Genomic DNA, 17,490 nt, shown 5'->3' on the forward strand with positions numbered 1-17,490 from the left:
TGAATAATTTTGGAAAGTTTTGACAAATTTATTTTATGAGTTTGAGATTCTTAAAAGAATCTGACTTCCAAATTTCCCAAACCTTTTGATATTGTGGTTAGTTCTGCAATTTTCTCAGTATTCTTACTAAATCATCTGATTTTTATGAACGGTTAAATGAATCCAAATAATTGAGATTGGGTGAGGGTAGGAAGAAGGAGGATAGTAAGGGGGAAGATTTAGGAGAAATATCTGGAGTTAGTTTGCTGTCTTATTTGGAACTGGAGAAAAATAGGATCATCCCATGCAATTGATCTGAAATTGAAAATGAAATATGATCCCAGTGACTGAAAGTGAAGGAAGAATACATAATTCTGAGATACCATCTTCTCTTAATCTTTATACACTTACTTTCTTTTTCACCCAATTTTGTAGTAAAAATTATTATTACAATCTCAATCAGTAGAAATGCATTTATTAAACATATGGTATGAAAAATGGTGCTACATATAGTCCCTAGCCCAAAGGAGGAAAATATCTTTTTCAAAATGTTTAATTCTTAAAAACAGAAGAATTAATACTATAACCAAACAGAAAACAATACATTTGCTTTTTTAAGTCTCCTCCTTTCATTTTGTGAACATTCTGCAGCAGGGCATATGACAGCTAAAATATAAATGATTCTTTACAAACATTTTTTTGTTATTTTGTTAGAAGAAAAAACTCAGGAAGATTTTTAAACCCACTTTTGGTCTACAACCACATATTTACCAATTCCAAACTACCAAAATAAAAACTGAAGAGTTAACATTTCATTGTCTGCATTAAAAAATACTTACACTATTGGCTTTTCCAGGCGACTTCCCTGAGAACCAACAATCTCCCCCAATGTACAAAACACTTGTCCCAGAAAGTCCTAAAATAGATAAAAGGATTAAAGCTCATAAGTTCTCAAGCTGTCTTTACACTACATATTTTGTACATCATATCTGTATTGGTTTCATTGCTGAAATACTCAATTCCCCGACTCCCAATAATGAATAAAATGAGCTCAACAAGCATGAATTTTAGCATGTGATTTTCCTGCAAACTGGCAAAGCCTTTTGTCCTTTTATCGCAGCTAGCTTGTTAATGCAAGTAACCGGGAAACCGCTTTTACTTTCTTTTTCTTCTTGAAATTACAACAACAGTGGAAAGAAGTTCCAGGATTTGAATCCACAGTTGGCTTTGGATATCTCTGAAACTAGTAAGCTTTGGGCTGAGGAGGTAGACTGTGAAAACACAGAGCAGAGGGGGTTAACAATACTCAGCGTTACCTACACACAGGCTATGTGAGGTGGCTACAGAGGGGGTCCGAAGCCACACAGCCAGGTGTCTGTTCCACTACTGACACTCATTACCTGGGACTGGGCAATTAATTAAGCTCTCCAGTTTCCTCATTGCTAACCTGTACTAGTTCCCCTCACCATTGTTTTGAGGAGGAACGAGTTAATATTACATGAGTTAATATTAGCATATGTTACATACCTAAAAATAGGTTAAGTGTAATACATTGTAAAGTTCATTACAATGTACAAACTAGATGTACCTTATTTCAAGTACAATCTTATACTTATTTTCAAGACTCAGAATAACCTTGCACAATGAAAAATCTGTTATTGATCTTTGTTTCACCTATAAAGAAAATCCTAATCATACAGGAGGTTGATTTCTTTCATGGTCTGAGCAGTCAGAAATAGCAGACTAACCCAGATGTTCTGATTCCAGATTAATATGCTGCCTAAGAATTTAAATATCATAAACACAATGCAATTTCACATGCCAATAAAATAAGAGTTCCAACATCATCTGGGTGTGTTGAATCAAGAAAATATGGAAGTATTTCAGAGAGAGACACACACTCTAGTTTAGCTTGTATAGGATTTCAATCTGTCCTAAAAGAGAAGGTGGAAGATCTCCCTAAATTGTAGAGAACTGGCCCATGGGAAGCCCTAAGAAGGATGGACAGGAATGAAGAAACAAAATATTCAAAGTTTTTAATAAGTAAAAATTTTAAATGCCTAGCAAGTAAAAGCTATGTATGCAGTTCTAAAAAGTAAAAGGAGAGAGTGTTCTGAGTCTGATGAAGAAGTCCATGCTGGAGACTAGGATAGCAGGGTAATATTTCCCAAAGGCAGTAAGCCTTGAGAGCCAAGTAGAAATCAGATCATGGAGAGAAGAGAGTTGGATATTCTGTTAGCTAGGATACAATGGGAAGTTACTCAGATCAAAGGGCTGAAAGTTATCAGGAGAAGGGAGGAGGGGGAAAGGACAAAAGCAGGGAAGGAGTGTGTTTCGCTTTGCAAAAACCAGCAGTTCCCAACAGATACCCAGTAAGGTGTTTCACCTGTTAGTCCCTTGGTAGGTGCTTCTTTCACCTGATAACCCCTTACAGACCCTTACAGGAACCAGCTGAGTCAGTCTGAGCCATTTTGGAGTTGAGGACCTGCAGAAGTTCCCGCACCCCACCCCTCACCTAAGTTGTCCTGCAGTTAGTTACCTTTAGCTCATTACAAAACTAGGATCCCCTCCTATAAATGAGATTTTTCCGCCTATTTTTCCACCTGTTGTTTGAACATAGGTGCATGTACTAGCATGGTGACATTCTAGGCATATGGAATTGAACCCAAGTGCCTAATAATAGAATACGTATAACTCCTTAATGTATATGTAATGCATATGCAAGCTCCCTGATCCCACCCCCTAATACACTGGATAAAAGCTTCCTGTACTAACTTCAGGGACAGACAGTGCTTTGAGAGCTGCCTCCAGCTCCTTACTTGTGAAAAGTAATAAAAAGTTCTTTGCTTTCAACACTTCCTTCGGTTGTGTTCAATTTAATGCACTCCAGGCAGTGAACTCCTTGAGTACAGTTACAATTCCAGTTAAAAGAGAAGAGAATTGGCTACCCAAAAATATCTCTTTGCCATAAGGATTATTATTTTTTTAATGTTTATGTATTTACTTTGAGAGAGAAAGTGCTATCAAGGAAGGGGCAGAGAGAGAGAGAGAGAGAGAGAGGGAGAGAGAGAATCCCAAGCAGGCTCCATGTTGTCAGTGCAGAGCCTGACAGGGCTCGATCCTACCAACTGTGAGATCATGTCCTGAGCCAAAATCAAGAGTCCAATGCTTAGCCGACCGAACCACCTGGGTGCCCTGGCATAAGGATTATTTTAGGCTAATTATTTTTCAGAAATAGCAGACATGGGGGAAGCTCAGAAAACCAGGTTAGAAGTTAGCCTTTTGCAGGAGACATTTACATTTATAAGAAAAATTTCCATTTCTAAGGCTGTCTTCCTCACTGTACTAGGATGAAGGGGGTTACTAAATCTCTTCTCAGTGGAGAAGGCAGAGACTTAAATCTGCATAAACTATGCCCTCTTTAAAATGCTTTGCCTGAAAACCTCCCATAACGCTTCCCCACTCACCAACATTTTTTGTCTTTAGTTAGAGATGGTATAAGGCTTGGGCCATTTCAGGGAGTTACTCCATTTTCCTTAGTATCTCCCATGTATACAGGAGGTATAGCATGTTATTAAACTTTCATTTGTTTTTCTCCTATTAATCGTCTTTTTTATTACAGAGGCTAATAAGAAGGGTAGAGGGAGAATTATTTTTCCTCCCTTACATAATCCTAGAGAACAGATCAGAGTTACAGGCAAGAATGTAATAAGAAAAGAATGGGCTTCAAGTAAAGGGGAGAATTGAAGATGAAGAGCCAAGTCAGACTGTAGAAGGTCCAGTTGGCCGGTCAAAAACAAACAAACAAGGAAGTTGTCGTAGGATAATCAGAAGCAACTGGAAGTCTTTTAGCAATGCAGGGGCACCATTAGAACAGTACATTCAGATTACTCGGGTACCAGTGTGAAGAATGGACTGACAAATGAGGTAAAATCTGCAATCTGGATCAATCAGGCTATAGTAGTTAATAAGAAGCCAAGTGTTAAGACCCAAACTGAAGTTGTAGCAAGTGGTAGGAAACAGTGCAGAGCAGAGTGACAGGATTTGGTGTAAACTATCCTTGCACATGATGAGGATGGTGAGGGGGACAGTGGGGACAAGAAGGGAGGGACAGAAAATACTCTGGATCTGAAATTTGGTGGCTTCCAGAATGACATCATCACCAGCTAAACCCAAGACATGACCTGTATTGCTCACCTGTCTGTACCCAATGACCTTTGGGTCCCATGTTTTTCCTTAAGTTCTTTCCAGTTTATCTATTACTCAACTCAGGCAAAAGGCCCAACGGGCACAGCATCCCATGATGGAAACTGAAACTACCCCTTAAGCTATAACGACTGGCTTGGCAAAGAGTTCCAGAGGCCCAGACCACCCAGATCAGTTTGAGCTCAACCACAGACTCATACCTGCACAGACGGACTATGGAGTGAAGGACAGTTATTCCTACTTCAATATAATGCTAAATTATCTGTCCAAGAAGGAACACAAGCCTCATTAACATAACATACAATATATGTATAGGCATGTTTTCTTAAGGTGAACATGCAACCTTATGCCCACCTCTACATATGATGACAGGGTTCCCCTTTCTAAATATTCATCCTAACCCTAAGTAAAAGAATCCACCCACTCTTGCTCGGAGAGTCAGGGCTTTGGAAGTTATTCCCCATGATCTCCTTATTTGCTGCAAATTGATTCCTTTGTGTGACAACTCCATCTGGTGTTATCTCCACCTTGGTGACTCACCAAGGAGCAAATTCACATTAGTTCAGTTACAACACCTTCATGAAAGTGCAAATCATTTTAAATTTTGGTTCTGAGTAATTAGAAAGTACTTAAGGTACAGCCTGGACATATTTAAATTAAATATCCTTAGTAGCAACATGTCTTTCCCAATTTCAAAAGAGACTTTACAGGTATGTTTATGGGTTAAAAAAAAAAAAAACAACCTAAATTTCTCTAAGTCTCATGGCAGAAAGTGCTGACTACTAAAGATTTGGAATAGATCATTGTTCTGCGTTAGCAGTGAAAAGCATGGGGGGATTCTGGAACTCTTTTCTAAAAAATATTAATACTGATAGATAGCTGTGCATACTACATGTTAAATGGATATGGCCAAGTCTCACCAAAAGCTGTTCTGTGCTGTCATTACTCAAGAAAACAGAACTGAAGTACTGAGCATATCCTTATGAGAGAAGACATATTAGCAAACGGAGAACACACAAATACCATCAGTGATGAACAAAAAGGAAATTAAAATAATAAAATGTATACCAAAAAGCTATGGCATTCATCTGTACACACTATCTCTATAGCTATTGCACACTTTGCCCTAAATATTTATAGCATTTTTGTAGTTCCTTTAATCTGTCTGTGCTTCCGTACTCCTTATCAAGCAACACATTTACTACTCACAGTGAAAAAATCAGCATACAGTGTTTGTCAACTAACTACTCCTTGCGCTGGAAATTTCTACTGAATCTTTATTTTTTACTCATCTCAATGCTTCACATTTTCTATGCATTTTACACAGTATGGTAACAGAATACATGTGTCCTTTAATGGCTATTTTTAGATATTGTGGTCTGTAGTTAGATAAAGATAGAAATAAAAATTACCTTTAACACAAACTGCTTTACTGTTTCTTACTATGGTGTTGTGTTCCAGTTGATGAGTCATTAGAATTACATTAAAATAGAACTTCCAGTAATAAATCCAGGCATGTTTCCACAGCTTTAACACACACATAGACCAAATCTAGTTCACGGTGTCTGGCAATTGAGAAATGCTTCCATTTATTCAGCCATATTAACTATTGTGCTTTCCCTCAAATGGCCAAGAGATTAATAAATATTTGCCAAATTTAATTATTATTTTATAATCTAAATAATACACAGATAGAACTTAGTTTTGAAATCTATTTAAACATACATAAATACATGTTGTTAGTATATAGGATGCATTCTACCAATATTACCCTGAATATATCCCAATATCGCCCTGAATACAATATGCTGGTATTAAATCTGAAATATCTAGCAGTGCAAAGTAAAGTAAACAAGAAAAAAGCAGAAAGCATAGCACACAAAGCAATATAACAATGAGTTTTGTGTTACATAGGTAGTTAAAAAGTTATCAGCACATCAGAAGGAGTCTTTGGATTACTCCTATAACTACTTAAATCTAGTTTTATTACTAATACAATGCAGACAAAAATCCAAGGAAACACTGCTATACTATCAGAGTCTAGCTGATTATTATACAAATACACAGTTGACTCTTGAACAACATGATAGTTTAAACTGTGCGGTTGCACTTATATGTGGATTTTTTTTTTCAGTGTATACAGTATAGTACTATAATTCATTTTCTCTTCCTTATGATTTTCTTATTTCTATAGCTTCCTTGATTGTAAGATTAGGGTATATAATACATATAACACACAAAATAGGTATTAATTGATTATGTTATCAGTAAGGCTTCTGGTCAACAGTAGGCTATTAGCAGTTAAGTTTTGGGGGGGTCAAAAATTATACACAGATTTTTGACTATTGTGGAGGTTGGGACCCTTAAACCCCATATTGTTCAAGGGTCAACTGTATTTCTCTTCTTTTTCTTTTTAACATTCAGAAGAGCGTCTCCTTTAATTGCATGCATGAGCAAAATATTCTAATTCCTTCAAACTTATTACTTCATTATTTTTTCATACCAATTTTTACTGATCAATTCCTCCACTACATTTCATATTATACTGTAGCTAGCTACTTATCTATATTCATAAAAATTACATTAATGCTATGTACTTTAATAATTCCACACATATTAATAAGGTAACTTACTTTGCAATAAATGAACTTGTTTTGTTGGTTTATTTGCTTGCTTGCTAGGTACCAGTATAAATTCTGATACATCCTTTATAAAAGATCTTTTTTATTTATTTATTTATTTATTTATTTATTTATTTAGCAAAACAGTATAACATATTCCTTAAGAGTGAGAATTATGAATGTCTATACTGTTTGTGTTTATATTCTGGCTGAATCATTTACTAATGACTCTATGTCTCGATATCCTGACCTATAGAATAGAGATAATGAATAATGCCTATATATAAATTATTGGGAGGATTAAATAAGATATCATATGCAAGGTACTTAATAAGATTATATACGCAGATAATATATGCAAAGCCCTTAGAACAGATACTTGAACATGGTAAGCATCTAATAAATATATGCTTCTCTTCTCCTCCCTACCTCCCTGGGGTTAAAAGGATATTACTATGTACTTAAAACTTATCCCTGACTACTAGATTCCAGTACTGCAGATACTATAATTACCTGGATAAAGTATTTTTATATCCCCTTTACACTCATAGCCAATTCAAATACCCATATTAAGTGTCATTATAAAATCCTAAAGTGCCTTATACACTAACTTATCTTACATGGTAAGTAGTATACATATAAACATACATATGTAAAAGAATGACATTTTTAAAACAATGGTATAGTGAACCAGGAGGCCTTCATGGTAAGTGAAATTTCTGATTTCTACACTATCACAAAACCAGTCAACTGTAGTTGATCATCAGCATCATCATAAACAATTTCATAAGCACTCAAAAGCGTGGCATCTTTCTCCTAAAAGTTTATAAAGATAGTCTGTAAATGGCTTTCCTATTTTATGATGTGATCAAGGAACATCTGAAAATATAATATCTCTAATTAATAGATAATTTAGATGAAAAGACATTAAACTGATTTATGATAGCTAAGTTTTAACACAGCACAGTAATTGGGTGCAGTCAACTGTTCAGTAGTTAATCATTCTATTTGTTGATAAGATAGACTATTTGCCTCCATTTATTACTCATACCCATTTTGTGATCATTTAACTCATATTAAGCATATTCATGCTAAGCCACTAAGAGCAAGATAAAGTAATACAAAATATTTTGCTTTTACAATATTTTAACCATTGCAGAAAAAATTAATGAGGAAAGCTTATATTACCTGTGAAATTTTATTGTTGGCATTATCTATTTTATTGCTGGTATTCCCTGCTAATATTGCTGACTACCTCTCTATTTAATTCATCCTAATCACATCAACTATAAAGACTGAGGTGTGACTTAGTTATATTATGCTAATATGGCAATCATTTATAATAATCAAATATAGGTGCTTCCATTCCCCAATAATGACTTCTACTTTCTTTAAGGTTGTTAGCACATCTATATGCTATTTTGAAAATAAGGCAAACTCAACATGAAACAATTGGATTCAATATTTTGGAAGAAACAATTTGTCACGTTTTAACATAATAATACAACTTTTTTAAGGCAGGGATTTGTCTATTTAATGGATAGATCCACCTATAATTCAAAAATGCTATTCTACCTCCAAGAGATTAATAAAATTTCTAAACTTAGACATCAATGGTTAAATTACAAATACAGTTTCAAAATTATACTCTAAAGTTGAATGTATTTCTTTTATCTCAGCACAAATGTTGATTTTAAAAATAGTTTTTGTTTGTTAAGACTCCAAATGAAAGCAGTAAGCCACTGAATGAAAATTAAGCTTTCAACAATGAGGGATGGCCACTGAGCTAAATTAACAAATTTTTAAAATTATTCGCAACATATATATTTAACTAATTGAAAACCATGCTATATAGAGACTACAAAATAAAGCTATACTATTCAGAGATAAACCTATGGAAAATATTTACCTTTTGGGGGCATATCACTTTATGTTTGTTCTCATTAGCAAAGAAGCGAGAAGTGTAATATGCTTACAGAAAGTAAGTTAAATATTCTCTCTGCTGGTAGTCATGGTAAGACAGTTGACAGGCCAAATAACTAGAAAACTTACTACTACTTATTATTAAATAATATGAAATATAATATAGCATTATCCGATACTAGATAATAGTATTAAATATAATGTAATACTATCATTCAAAATCATTATTAAATATTGAATTCGAAATAAGGGCCAGCTTTGCATGCAAACAATCACACCTAATATAACTTAATGAGTGCTGAAGATACTGTCATCAGACCTAATTCAGGCATTGTCTCTTAAAGTCTAAGATTCTACAAGCCCTTACTGGAAATGCAAATGGAAACATAATTCATTTATAAAACATCAGTCATTAATACTTTAGCTTGAATATGCTTAAAAAGCTAGCTCTCATCATCTAGTAAGGGCCTGAAAGCATGTTTATAGAAAAAGAAAGTTATTACTGCAAAGGCCTCTCAGGAAGCGACAATTTAGTAGAGATTTAAATAATGTAAGAAAAAGAACCATGTGAATATTTGGCATAAAAACATTCCAGGCTGGAGGAAAAGCAAAAACAAAGTTTCTGAAACAAGAATATACTTGGGCATTCAAGGAAAAGCAAGATGGCCAGTGGACCTGGAACAGAATGAGCAAGGAAAAGAATTAAAGAGAGAACCAGGAGTCTGGTTCTTCACCCGAAGGACCGTGAATTCTATCCTGAGTGCAGAGGGAGGCCACTGAAGGGTTTGAATTGAAAAGTAACATGTTCTGACCAGCTTCTAAAAATGCGAATTCTGGCTAATATTCTTCCCTCAAATTTCTAAATGCTTCAGTTCACCAAAATTTCTAATTTAAATTCTATTTTCTTCTCCATTTATATTTTTTTCAGGCATATATATATATATATATATATATATATATAAAATATAAATATATATATATATATAAAATATAAAAACATATATATATATATTTTTTAAGGTAACTTTAATGAGTTCCAACTCTATAGGCTGATGATTTGCAAAACCATCTTTCTATTCTCCAGATATGGCCTAGTCAATATCTCCAGTTGGATGCTTATTGGGGTCTCAAACAACATAAACCCATTCTGAACACTGAGTTCTCCAATCTCACCCCACCACCTCAATCTCTTCCTCCATGATGTACCCCTCGCAATAAACTAAACACCATTTATTCAGTGGCTCTTCGCCAGTAACGTAAGAGTCATTCTAAATTATTTTCTTATGTTCTCACCTGAAATCCAATTCATCAGCAATAATATCACCAAAACATATTCCAAAACTGACCACTTCTTAGCCCTTCAAGGGCTATACCCACCAAATACTATTCATTTAGCCAAATCACAATAGCCTTACAGTTGGTCTCTTTTGGGTCACCACCAGGGGAGTTCCCCGGGTAAAATCTGAAACTGGCACCCATACCTAGAGGGCAAGGAAAGACTGAAGAAAAAAGGCAGGTCCCTCCAGACTGGTAGGTGGCAGGTTTAATAAGCAAGGGAACTTACATTATGAGGCTGTCTTGGATGGCTGCAAGATGAGTAGATCTCCACACTTGCCTGCCAGAATCACAACTTTTTTACAGAGGCCTTAATGGGGTTCAGTCATACATTCAGTCCAGATGGTCTCAACATCCATTACTCTCTCAGACTATGTCTATGAAACAGGCCAGTGGGCAGAACATACTTTTCAAGGACAGGGAAGGGAGTGACCAGATCCAGTTCACAGGTAAACCAGTCATGTTCTCCTCCAACAGTTTCCTTAATTTCAGTCTTGCTTCCCAGCCCCATTCTCCACTTCAGCTGTCAGTTGTTATTTAAATGTATAAATCATCTTCCGGTGAAATTCATTAAACTTTTTTTGAAGCCATGGCCTACAAATCTCTGCATCATCTGAATTCTGTGTACCTTTTCAATCTATTTCATTCTGCTCTCCTTATCATTCACAAAATCCCATATATGGTAGCTATCTTCAGTCACATCAACATTCCAAATATTTTCCTGACTCAAGGTCCTTGCATTGCTGTTGCTTTTACCTGGAATGCTCTTTCTCTAGATTATCAGTAGTTCCCTTCTTCTCTTTGCATAAGTATACCCAGGATGAGAACTTGTGCAGAATCACTCCACCTGGTTGAGAGGAACCTAAGCTTCTAGCTAGCATTCTTCATCAGTCACTGTTTCTCACTATCAATTTCTTTTAAGTGTATAAAGAAGTAAGTTATCTTAATCATTTTGCATTTGTTTCTATTAAATAAATCTTGCCCCTTCCACTTCCCCAACTCCAAAATGTAAGCTGTTTTAGGACAGGGGGTCCTTGTTTGTCTTCTACACTGCTACATTACTGAGCACTTGAACAGCACTTAAATATATTTATTGTTTGCCTGATTTTAAGAAAATACATTAGAATTTGGTTCAGTTATATATGGGTTAAATTGGTTTTTCTTCTGATGAGAAAAATATTACCCCACTTTCTATGAGAAAATGCACTTCATGGTCCAAACAATTATCTTTCAAATGAAATTTTCAAAACAACTGATCTACATGTGGAAGTTTATACATATATGATATTTAGAAAATATACTAAAGAACATACACACCCTCACTGAAGGCTGGTATTTCATGGCCCAAATAATCCAATGAGCTATTAACATGTCTAAACAAAAATTTTAGCAGGTACCTTCCAAGATCATCCAAATGGAAAAATGCGTTTTGGATTGCCTGGTGTGTATGGAAATTTAGTACACAAAGTACAGTTTTGATGTCATCTGGTCTAGAGCGCCAAGCAGAATCCTAGATACACCAATTATGGGCCTGTTATTAATCTTTTCATTAATGATTTGGCTGGTGAAATTAAATTATTCAAATGAAAGTATGCTACGCAGTTCTGCTAATGGCATTAAGATGAGTGGGCTCGACAGCAACTTAGAGAACAAAACTGGAATTCAAAATGTCAGATTTTGTTCACAGGATCTAACACTTTGGGGGGGCTAATATTTTACTAATTTCCCTAGAAAATCATAAAATGGATAAAACCTCTTAAGGAAAATGTCCCTGGATTCCAGTGCCTGCATCATGTAATGTTTCTGGTGCATGTTTCTCCACTACAAACTTTCCTACCATGAATAAAATCAGTTAAGGGGCGACCAGGTGGCTCAGTCGGTTGAGCGTCTGACTCCAGCTCAGGTCATGATCTCACGGTTCGTGGGCTGGAGGGTTCAAGCCCCACGTCGGGCTTTGTGCTGACAGCTCTGGATTCTGTGTCTCCCTCTCTCTCTGCCCCTACCCTGCTCACACTCTGTCTCTGTCTCTCTCAAAAATAAATAAACATTAAATAAAAAAAAAAAATAGGGGCTCATGGGTGGCTCAGTCATTTGAGCATCTGACTTCGGCTCAGGTCATGATCTCGCAGTCAGTGAGTTCGAGCCCCGCGTCGGGCTCTGTGCTGACAGCTCGGAGCCTGGAGCCTGCTTCGGATTCTGTGTCTCCCTCTCTCTCTGCCCCTCCCCCACTTGTGCTCTGTCTCTCAAAAATAAATGTGTAAAAAAATTTTTTAATAAAAAATATAAATAAATAAATAAATAAATAAATAAAATCAGTTAAAAGTATACCGATCCTGTATCCATTCACCCTGTATTCATTTGCAGTATTAGGAATCTAAGGTACAATGCTATATTATATCTCTATTTTCCCTACTAGTACCAAAAATTTAAGAATTTGACCCAAGATCCCTGAATATTGGAAATCAAATAAAGTCATCCCGAAATGGGTTTCTGTCAAAATTATCAGAAATGAGAATAGGAAAAAAAAAAGATTTTATTATTGTTAACTCAAGGAGTCTCTCTTGCTACCAAATCCCCTTTGTAAAAGGTAAGTGTCTGCACTCCACATGCAAACCCACGCACTTAGCAGTCTTTCCTAAAAGGTTCCAGTTTTCATTTCACTTTGCAAAGTTGGCAGGTCGACAATCACACTTTTAAACAACTGTATCCTCAGGGAGTAGACCTAGTTTGTTTATTGGCTTCTCTAATCTAAATCGCTCCTGAACTCATTTTGGGTTGAATGAGTTATAAAATCTGTACTTGGATGCTTTCAAATAGCAAGGGCTTTTGTTGTTAATTTCTAACAGAAATTCGGGACACTAATTTCTAACAATTCATATCACAATTCCAAAACACATTTCCTTCCTCATCTGACATGCTTCATCCAGTTGTAAGCTCAGGCACTTATTAACTAATTTGTACTGACTGCTTAATATTAAAAAATATAATACAGAGACTACTGTAAACAAATACATTAAAATGTGAGGTAATATGAACCACAGGAACTATAGGAAGCTATGCAATACTTTGGGAGAAAGGTGATGAGAATCTGAATTAAGTAACAGTAAGAAAGGAAAGAAGACAGAAGAGAAATAATACTTCATTATAATGAACAGGATTTATAGCTCACAAGATGTGGTATGTGCGACAGAAAGAGGTTAACGATACATCCACGTTTTCTAACTTAGTATACCGTGATGATGATAATTCTCAAGATAGAAAATACAAGCAGAGGACCAACAACAGAATGGAAGAGGTCATACATTCTTGATAATTTGAGTTTTAGGCTTCTGCAGACTAGCTAACAAGCAGTTGGAAACTTGTTTTTGCTAAGGTACAAAGAGAGATAGACACTTGGGAGTCATCAGGGTAAGGCATGGAAATGGCTGAGATTTCCCAAGGAGAGCTTATTGAGATGAGATGACAATGGAAAACAAAACCAGGAAAAACCAATAATAAGGGAGAGGAGGAGGAAGAGAAACTGAAAAAGGATAGATAATGAGTAAACAAAGAAGTAAGAAAAGAAGTGAGGGAGACATTTCTGTGGAATTAAGAGGAGATGAGTTTGTTAAGAACAGTCAATTGTATCCAAAATAATGGGAAGGTCAGGTAAAGCAGAAAGTGAAGAGAGGCCAAGATATTTTTCTCTAACCCATGTCAGAATAGTTCAAGCAGAAATGAAAACCAGAACACAGTAGAGTAAGATGGGAGAAACCCAGGCTGCTCTGAAAAGAACTGCAGCAGTAAGAAGGTGGTAAAGGAGATAGCACGAGAGTGAAGCATAGTCAAGATGTCAGGAGGAAGACACGAAATCTTTCTTATGGAACATATAAAAAGCTATTCTGCAAAAAAAAATATTTTAAAAGATATGTACATTCATGCCTTCTATGGTACATACCTCAGTATGGATTATTTAACGAAAATATAGTTATATCATGTTTGAGGTACCTTCTTATTCCATATACTAGTCTCTCCCTGAATTCAAGGCCACCACTTGGGTAAGGACCACATGTTACCACCTTCACACTCAGCCTCAAAATATCCAACCCTATGGAAAGTCCTTAACTGCCAAGTTATCATGCCCTCTAAAAAGTAGTTTGAACTGAGAAACATAGAAATTATATTCAGGGAGAATGGGCACTTGAAAGCCTATGTCCACTCAAGAGTTTAGGGAGTTCATTTTTCCTACATGCACAAAGATGAATAAACAGAGAAACTTGGTTTTCAGAGAGAAACAGAAGCTCAGAGAAGAGTCATAATGCAAAGAATATGTAGCCTCAGAGAAAAAGAAATAGAGAAAATTGCTGTCTCAATCCCAACCCTCCAGGCCTGTTTTTGGCTGTAGCTCCTACAAGGACAAGCTACACATCACATTTATGAGATGCTTCTAAATCTCTTTAATATTAACCACCTACATGTGAAATAAATATAATGCATTTTCTTTCCTTGAAACTAAATTTTTTACCAGAAAATGGAATTATTTTACTGGTTCTTCCAGTAGAATTTGGAAAACTTCCAACACAAAGCTTTGCAAATAAAATTTAAATATCCAGCCACAATGCTCCGAGTCTTATGAGGAGCAGGAAGGCAGCATGGCAATGGTAATGAGCATTACTTATGGGGAGGATGAGCTTATTACAGTATTTGCTTTCAATTTGTAGAAAAGTCAATCAGAAAGACTATTCTTTGAATCCTTCATCAAATGATTCTGCTCTTTGCTTCATGACAAAAATAAATATCATAGCTTCTTTACAATGAAGGAAAGGAACAGTAAATTGTGATTTTTACCACCATACCCAGCTTCCTAGTTTCCCCAAATCAGCCTCTCAACCTCTTAGCTTGGGATTACCTCTCATGTGTCTTCTCTTCTCTGAATTAAGACATCCCTCCTCTCCAAACTACATTGGAAATCATATCCATCTGTTTTAGTCAGTAGGCTACAACAATGGAGAAGTGAAAAAAATCTCACCCGCCTGACCCTCTGGGCATGACCATGACTCCAGCCAGCCTCCCACCTCTCAACTCTGACACGGCTGCCAATTCTACATCCATGTATTCAGATTCCACTTGGTACCTGGTTAAACTTTCAGAATGCTGTTCTCAAACAGCACCCCCTCCACCCCCATTCAGCTCTTCCTGCTAGTTTGACCTAACTCTCCCTCCAGACCTCAACCTCTGCATCTGCCTAGCTCTGAGGCCTTTGCTGCCCCTGAACCTAAAAACATCCCCAGGGAATAGTTATGGCCTGGGGAGTAGAGCTCTTGAGAAAAGAGGAATAGGTAGAAGGAGGGAAGATCAGGACCCAAAAAGAAAAAAAGAGACTGTAAGTGAACTTGAGGACAGACTCTGTATGTCCATCTTGCTCATACTGTACCCTCTGAAGCAGACATGGTGCCAGCATGAGGAGGCACTTAGAAAATATGGTTGAACAAATGAGCCACAAGGACTGAAGAATGGCAAATCACTCTGTCCTACACCCAAGTACTTCTCATTCTCGCACAAGCGAAGCCTCTCCAAATGACACGGGCTTCATCTTGCTCAACCTGAATTAATTTCAAACATTGCAGGGAACTGAAAGAATTTCTTTTAAAAATATATAAATAAATAAGGTTAATCCATTTCACACACTAAAGGTACCTTTGCTTTAAGAATTTCCTTCACGTGCTATTCTAGGATCCTTTAAAAATGTTATTTGTTTTCTATGACAATTATTACATGGAAACTTATGGGAATATACCTTTAATATTAATGCATCAACATAAATACCAATCATATGTTATGATTTTGCGGTCTATATTATGTAATCATCCTAAAAACATAAAGTGTGAACTTACATGTTTGGACAGGTTGGGGCTCTTTGAGTCAACATCATACCTAAAAGATTAAAATATGAAACTCAGATTATTTCCACAAAATAGAGAGCTACAGAAAAAATATCAGTATTTTCCCAAAAAATAAGTAACATTATAATGAACCAAAAATATACCAGTAGGGAAAAATTAGCAAATTAAGAAGTTTCTTATAATCTTTAGTCTATATGCCAATAGTAGCATTCACAATCTCTGAGTCCTTTTATTTCCACAACCTAAGTAGAAGTCCTGATATTTTCAGTCATTAATTCTGCTGCTTGATAAGAAAGTTATAAACTTCTCTTTCGTACTATCATTAAAAAAAAAAAGTTGAAAAGTAAAACAAAACACAAAAACCATTGTCTTTTGTGTGAATCAGTAGTATCCTAACTGTTTAAAACTCCCTAACAACTGCAATTCCTCTCCTCTGGATACCATTTAAAAATAAAAAGGTTCAGGGCACGTGGCTGGCTCAGTGAGACGTGCGACTCTTAATCTCAGGGCTGTGAGTTCAAGACCCATGTTGGGTGTAGAGATTACTTAAAAATATAAAATCTTTTAAAATCAATCAATCAATCAATAAGCAAGCAGGTGCTGGGAACAGGCTGTCGTTTGTGTACCTTTTCACTTCTATTTAATATTTTAAATGCTACTGTTGACTTTGAAATTTGGCTAAAGTAAGGAGACGTTACTTTTCCCCAATCACTGGACTTAGGGAAACCGAATATTTTACGAAAGATAAATACATTCATATAGTACTACGTTAGGTCCTGATTTTGACCAGTTGGTACTGGAAATAAATGATTTCTTAGAAAGATTCTGGGAAAACATCACTCACTATTACCTTAACCTCTCATTTTAAAGAAATTCTAGAAATGGAAAGGTTGCTACCAGTCAAAACAACCTCAAATAAATGAAGTCTTGAATAGGAAAATATTTTTTTCTTATTCAACACTGGCTCCAGTGTTTCTCCCAAATTATACTCCTTTCACATTCCTTGTCCATAGCTTCCTACCAAAAATTAACTGCCTTTTTAAAGATTAATTAAAGCCTTCACTCTCACTAAACAAGAATGTTTTTACAAAGAAACAAAGCATCTCCATCAATAAAAGGCAAAGAAACAGAGTTCACTGAGTGTACCAATGCTGGGCAGAGGTTCACGTACTCCCCAGCTAAGAATGTTTACCACAGATTGGCTTTCAAATTGTATGAGGCAAATACCTGCCTTGGAGGAATTACAAATTACTCTTCTTCACATTAGGGCATTCCGATCAACTCTGAACAGCTGTAACCTACAATTTTAAATCAGCAAACTGCCAACATCTACTGAAAACCTACAGAGGTTAGCACCAAAAAAAAAATTCTTATTCAAGAAATTTTTCTTATTCAAGACAACTTTTAAAGAGAAAATTGAAATTAGCAACTACAGCAGTATCAAAGGTGAAAAATAACCATGCTGGTTCCTTCCCAAGAATCAGTCATGGAAACTGTTTTCTATAAAGGGTATACTGTGGACGGGGGAGAAATAACATGGTATG

The 17,490-nt window shown here is 35.9% G+C and overlaps 1 protein-coding gene across 1 annotated transcript in view; it reads right to left on the minus strand.

Annotated features, from left to right (window-relative positions):
* CPNE8 (copine 8) overlaps window positions 1-17,490 on the minus strand; it is a 226,106-nt gene that overhangs the window by 144,812 nt on the left and 63,804 nt on the right. Inside the window, exons 5-6 of the mRNA XM_007090800.3 lie at window positions 15,938-15,977; window positions 819-895 (exon numbers count right to left, since the gene is read on the minus strand). Coding sequence (XP_007090862.1) covers window positions 819-895; window positions 15,938-15,977 — 117 coding nt within the window. The remainder of the gene's footprint in view (window positions 1-818; window positions 896-15,937; window positions 15,978-17,490) is intronic.

The sequence above is a fragment of the Panthera tigris genome, chromosome B4, assembly GCF_018350195.1.
Source record: "Panthera tigris isolate Pti1 chromosome B4, P.tigris_Pti1_mat1.1, whole genome shotgun sequence".
NCBI lineage: Eukaryota > Metazoa > Chordata > Mammalia > Carnivora > Felidae > Panthera > Panthera tigris.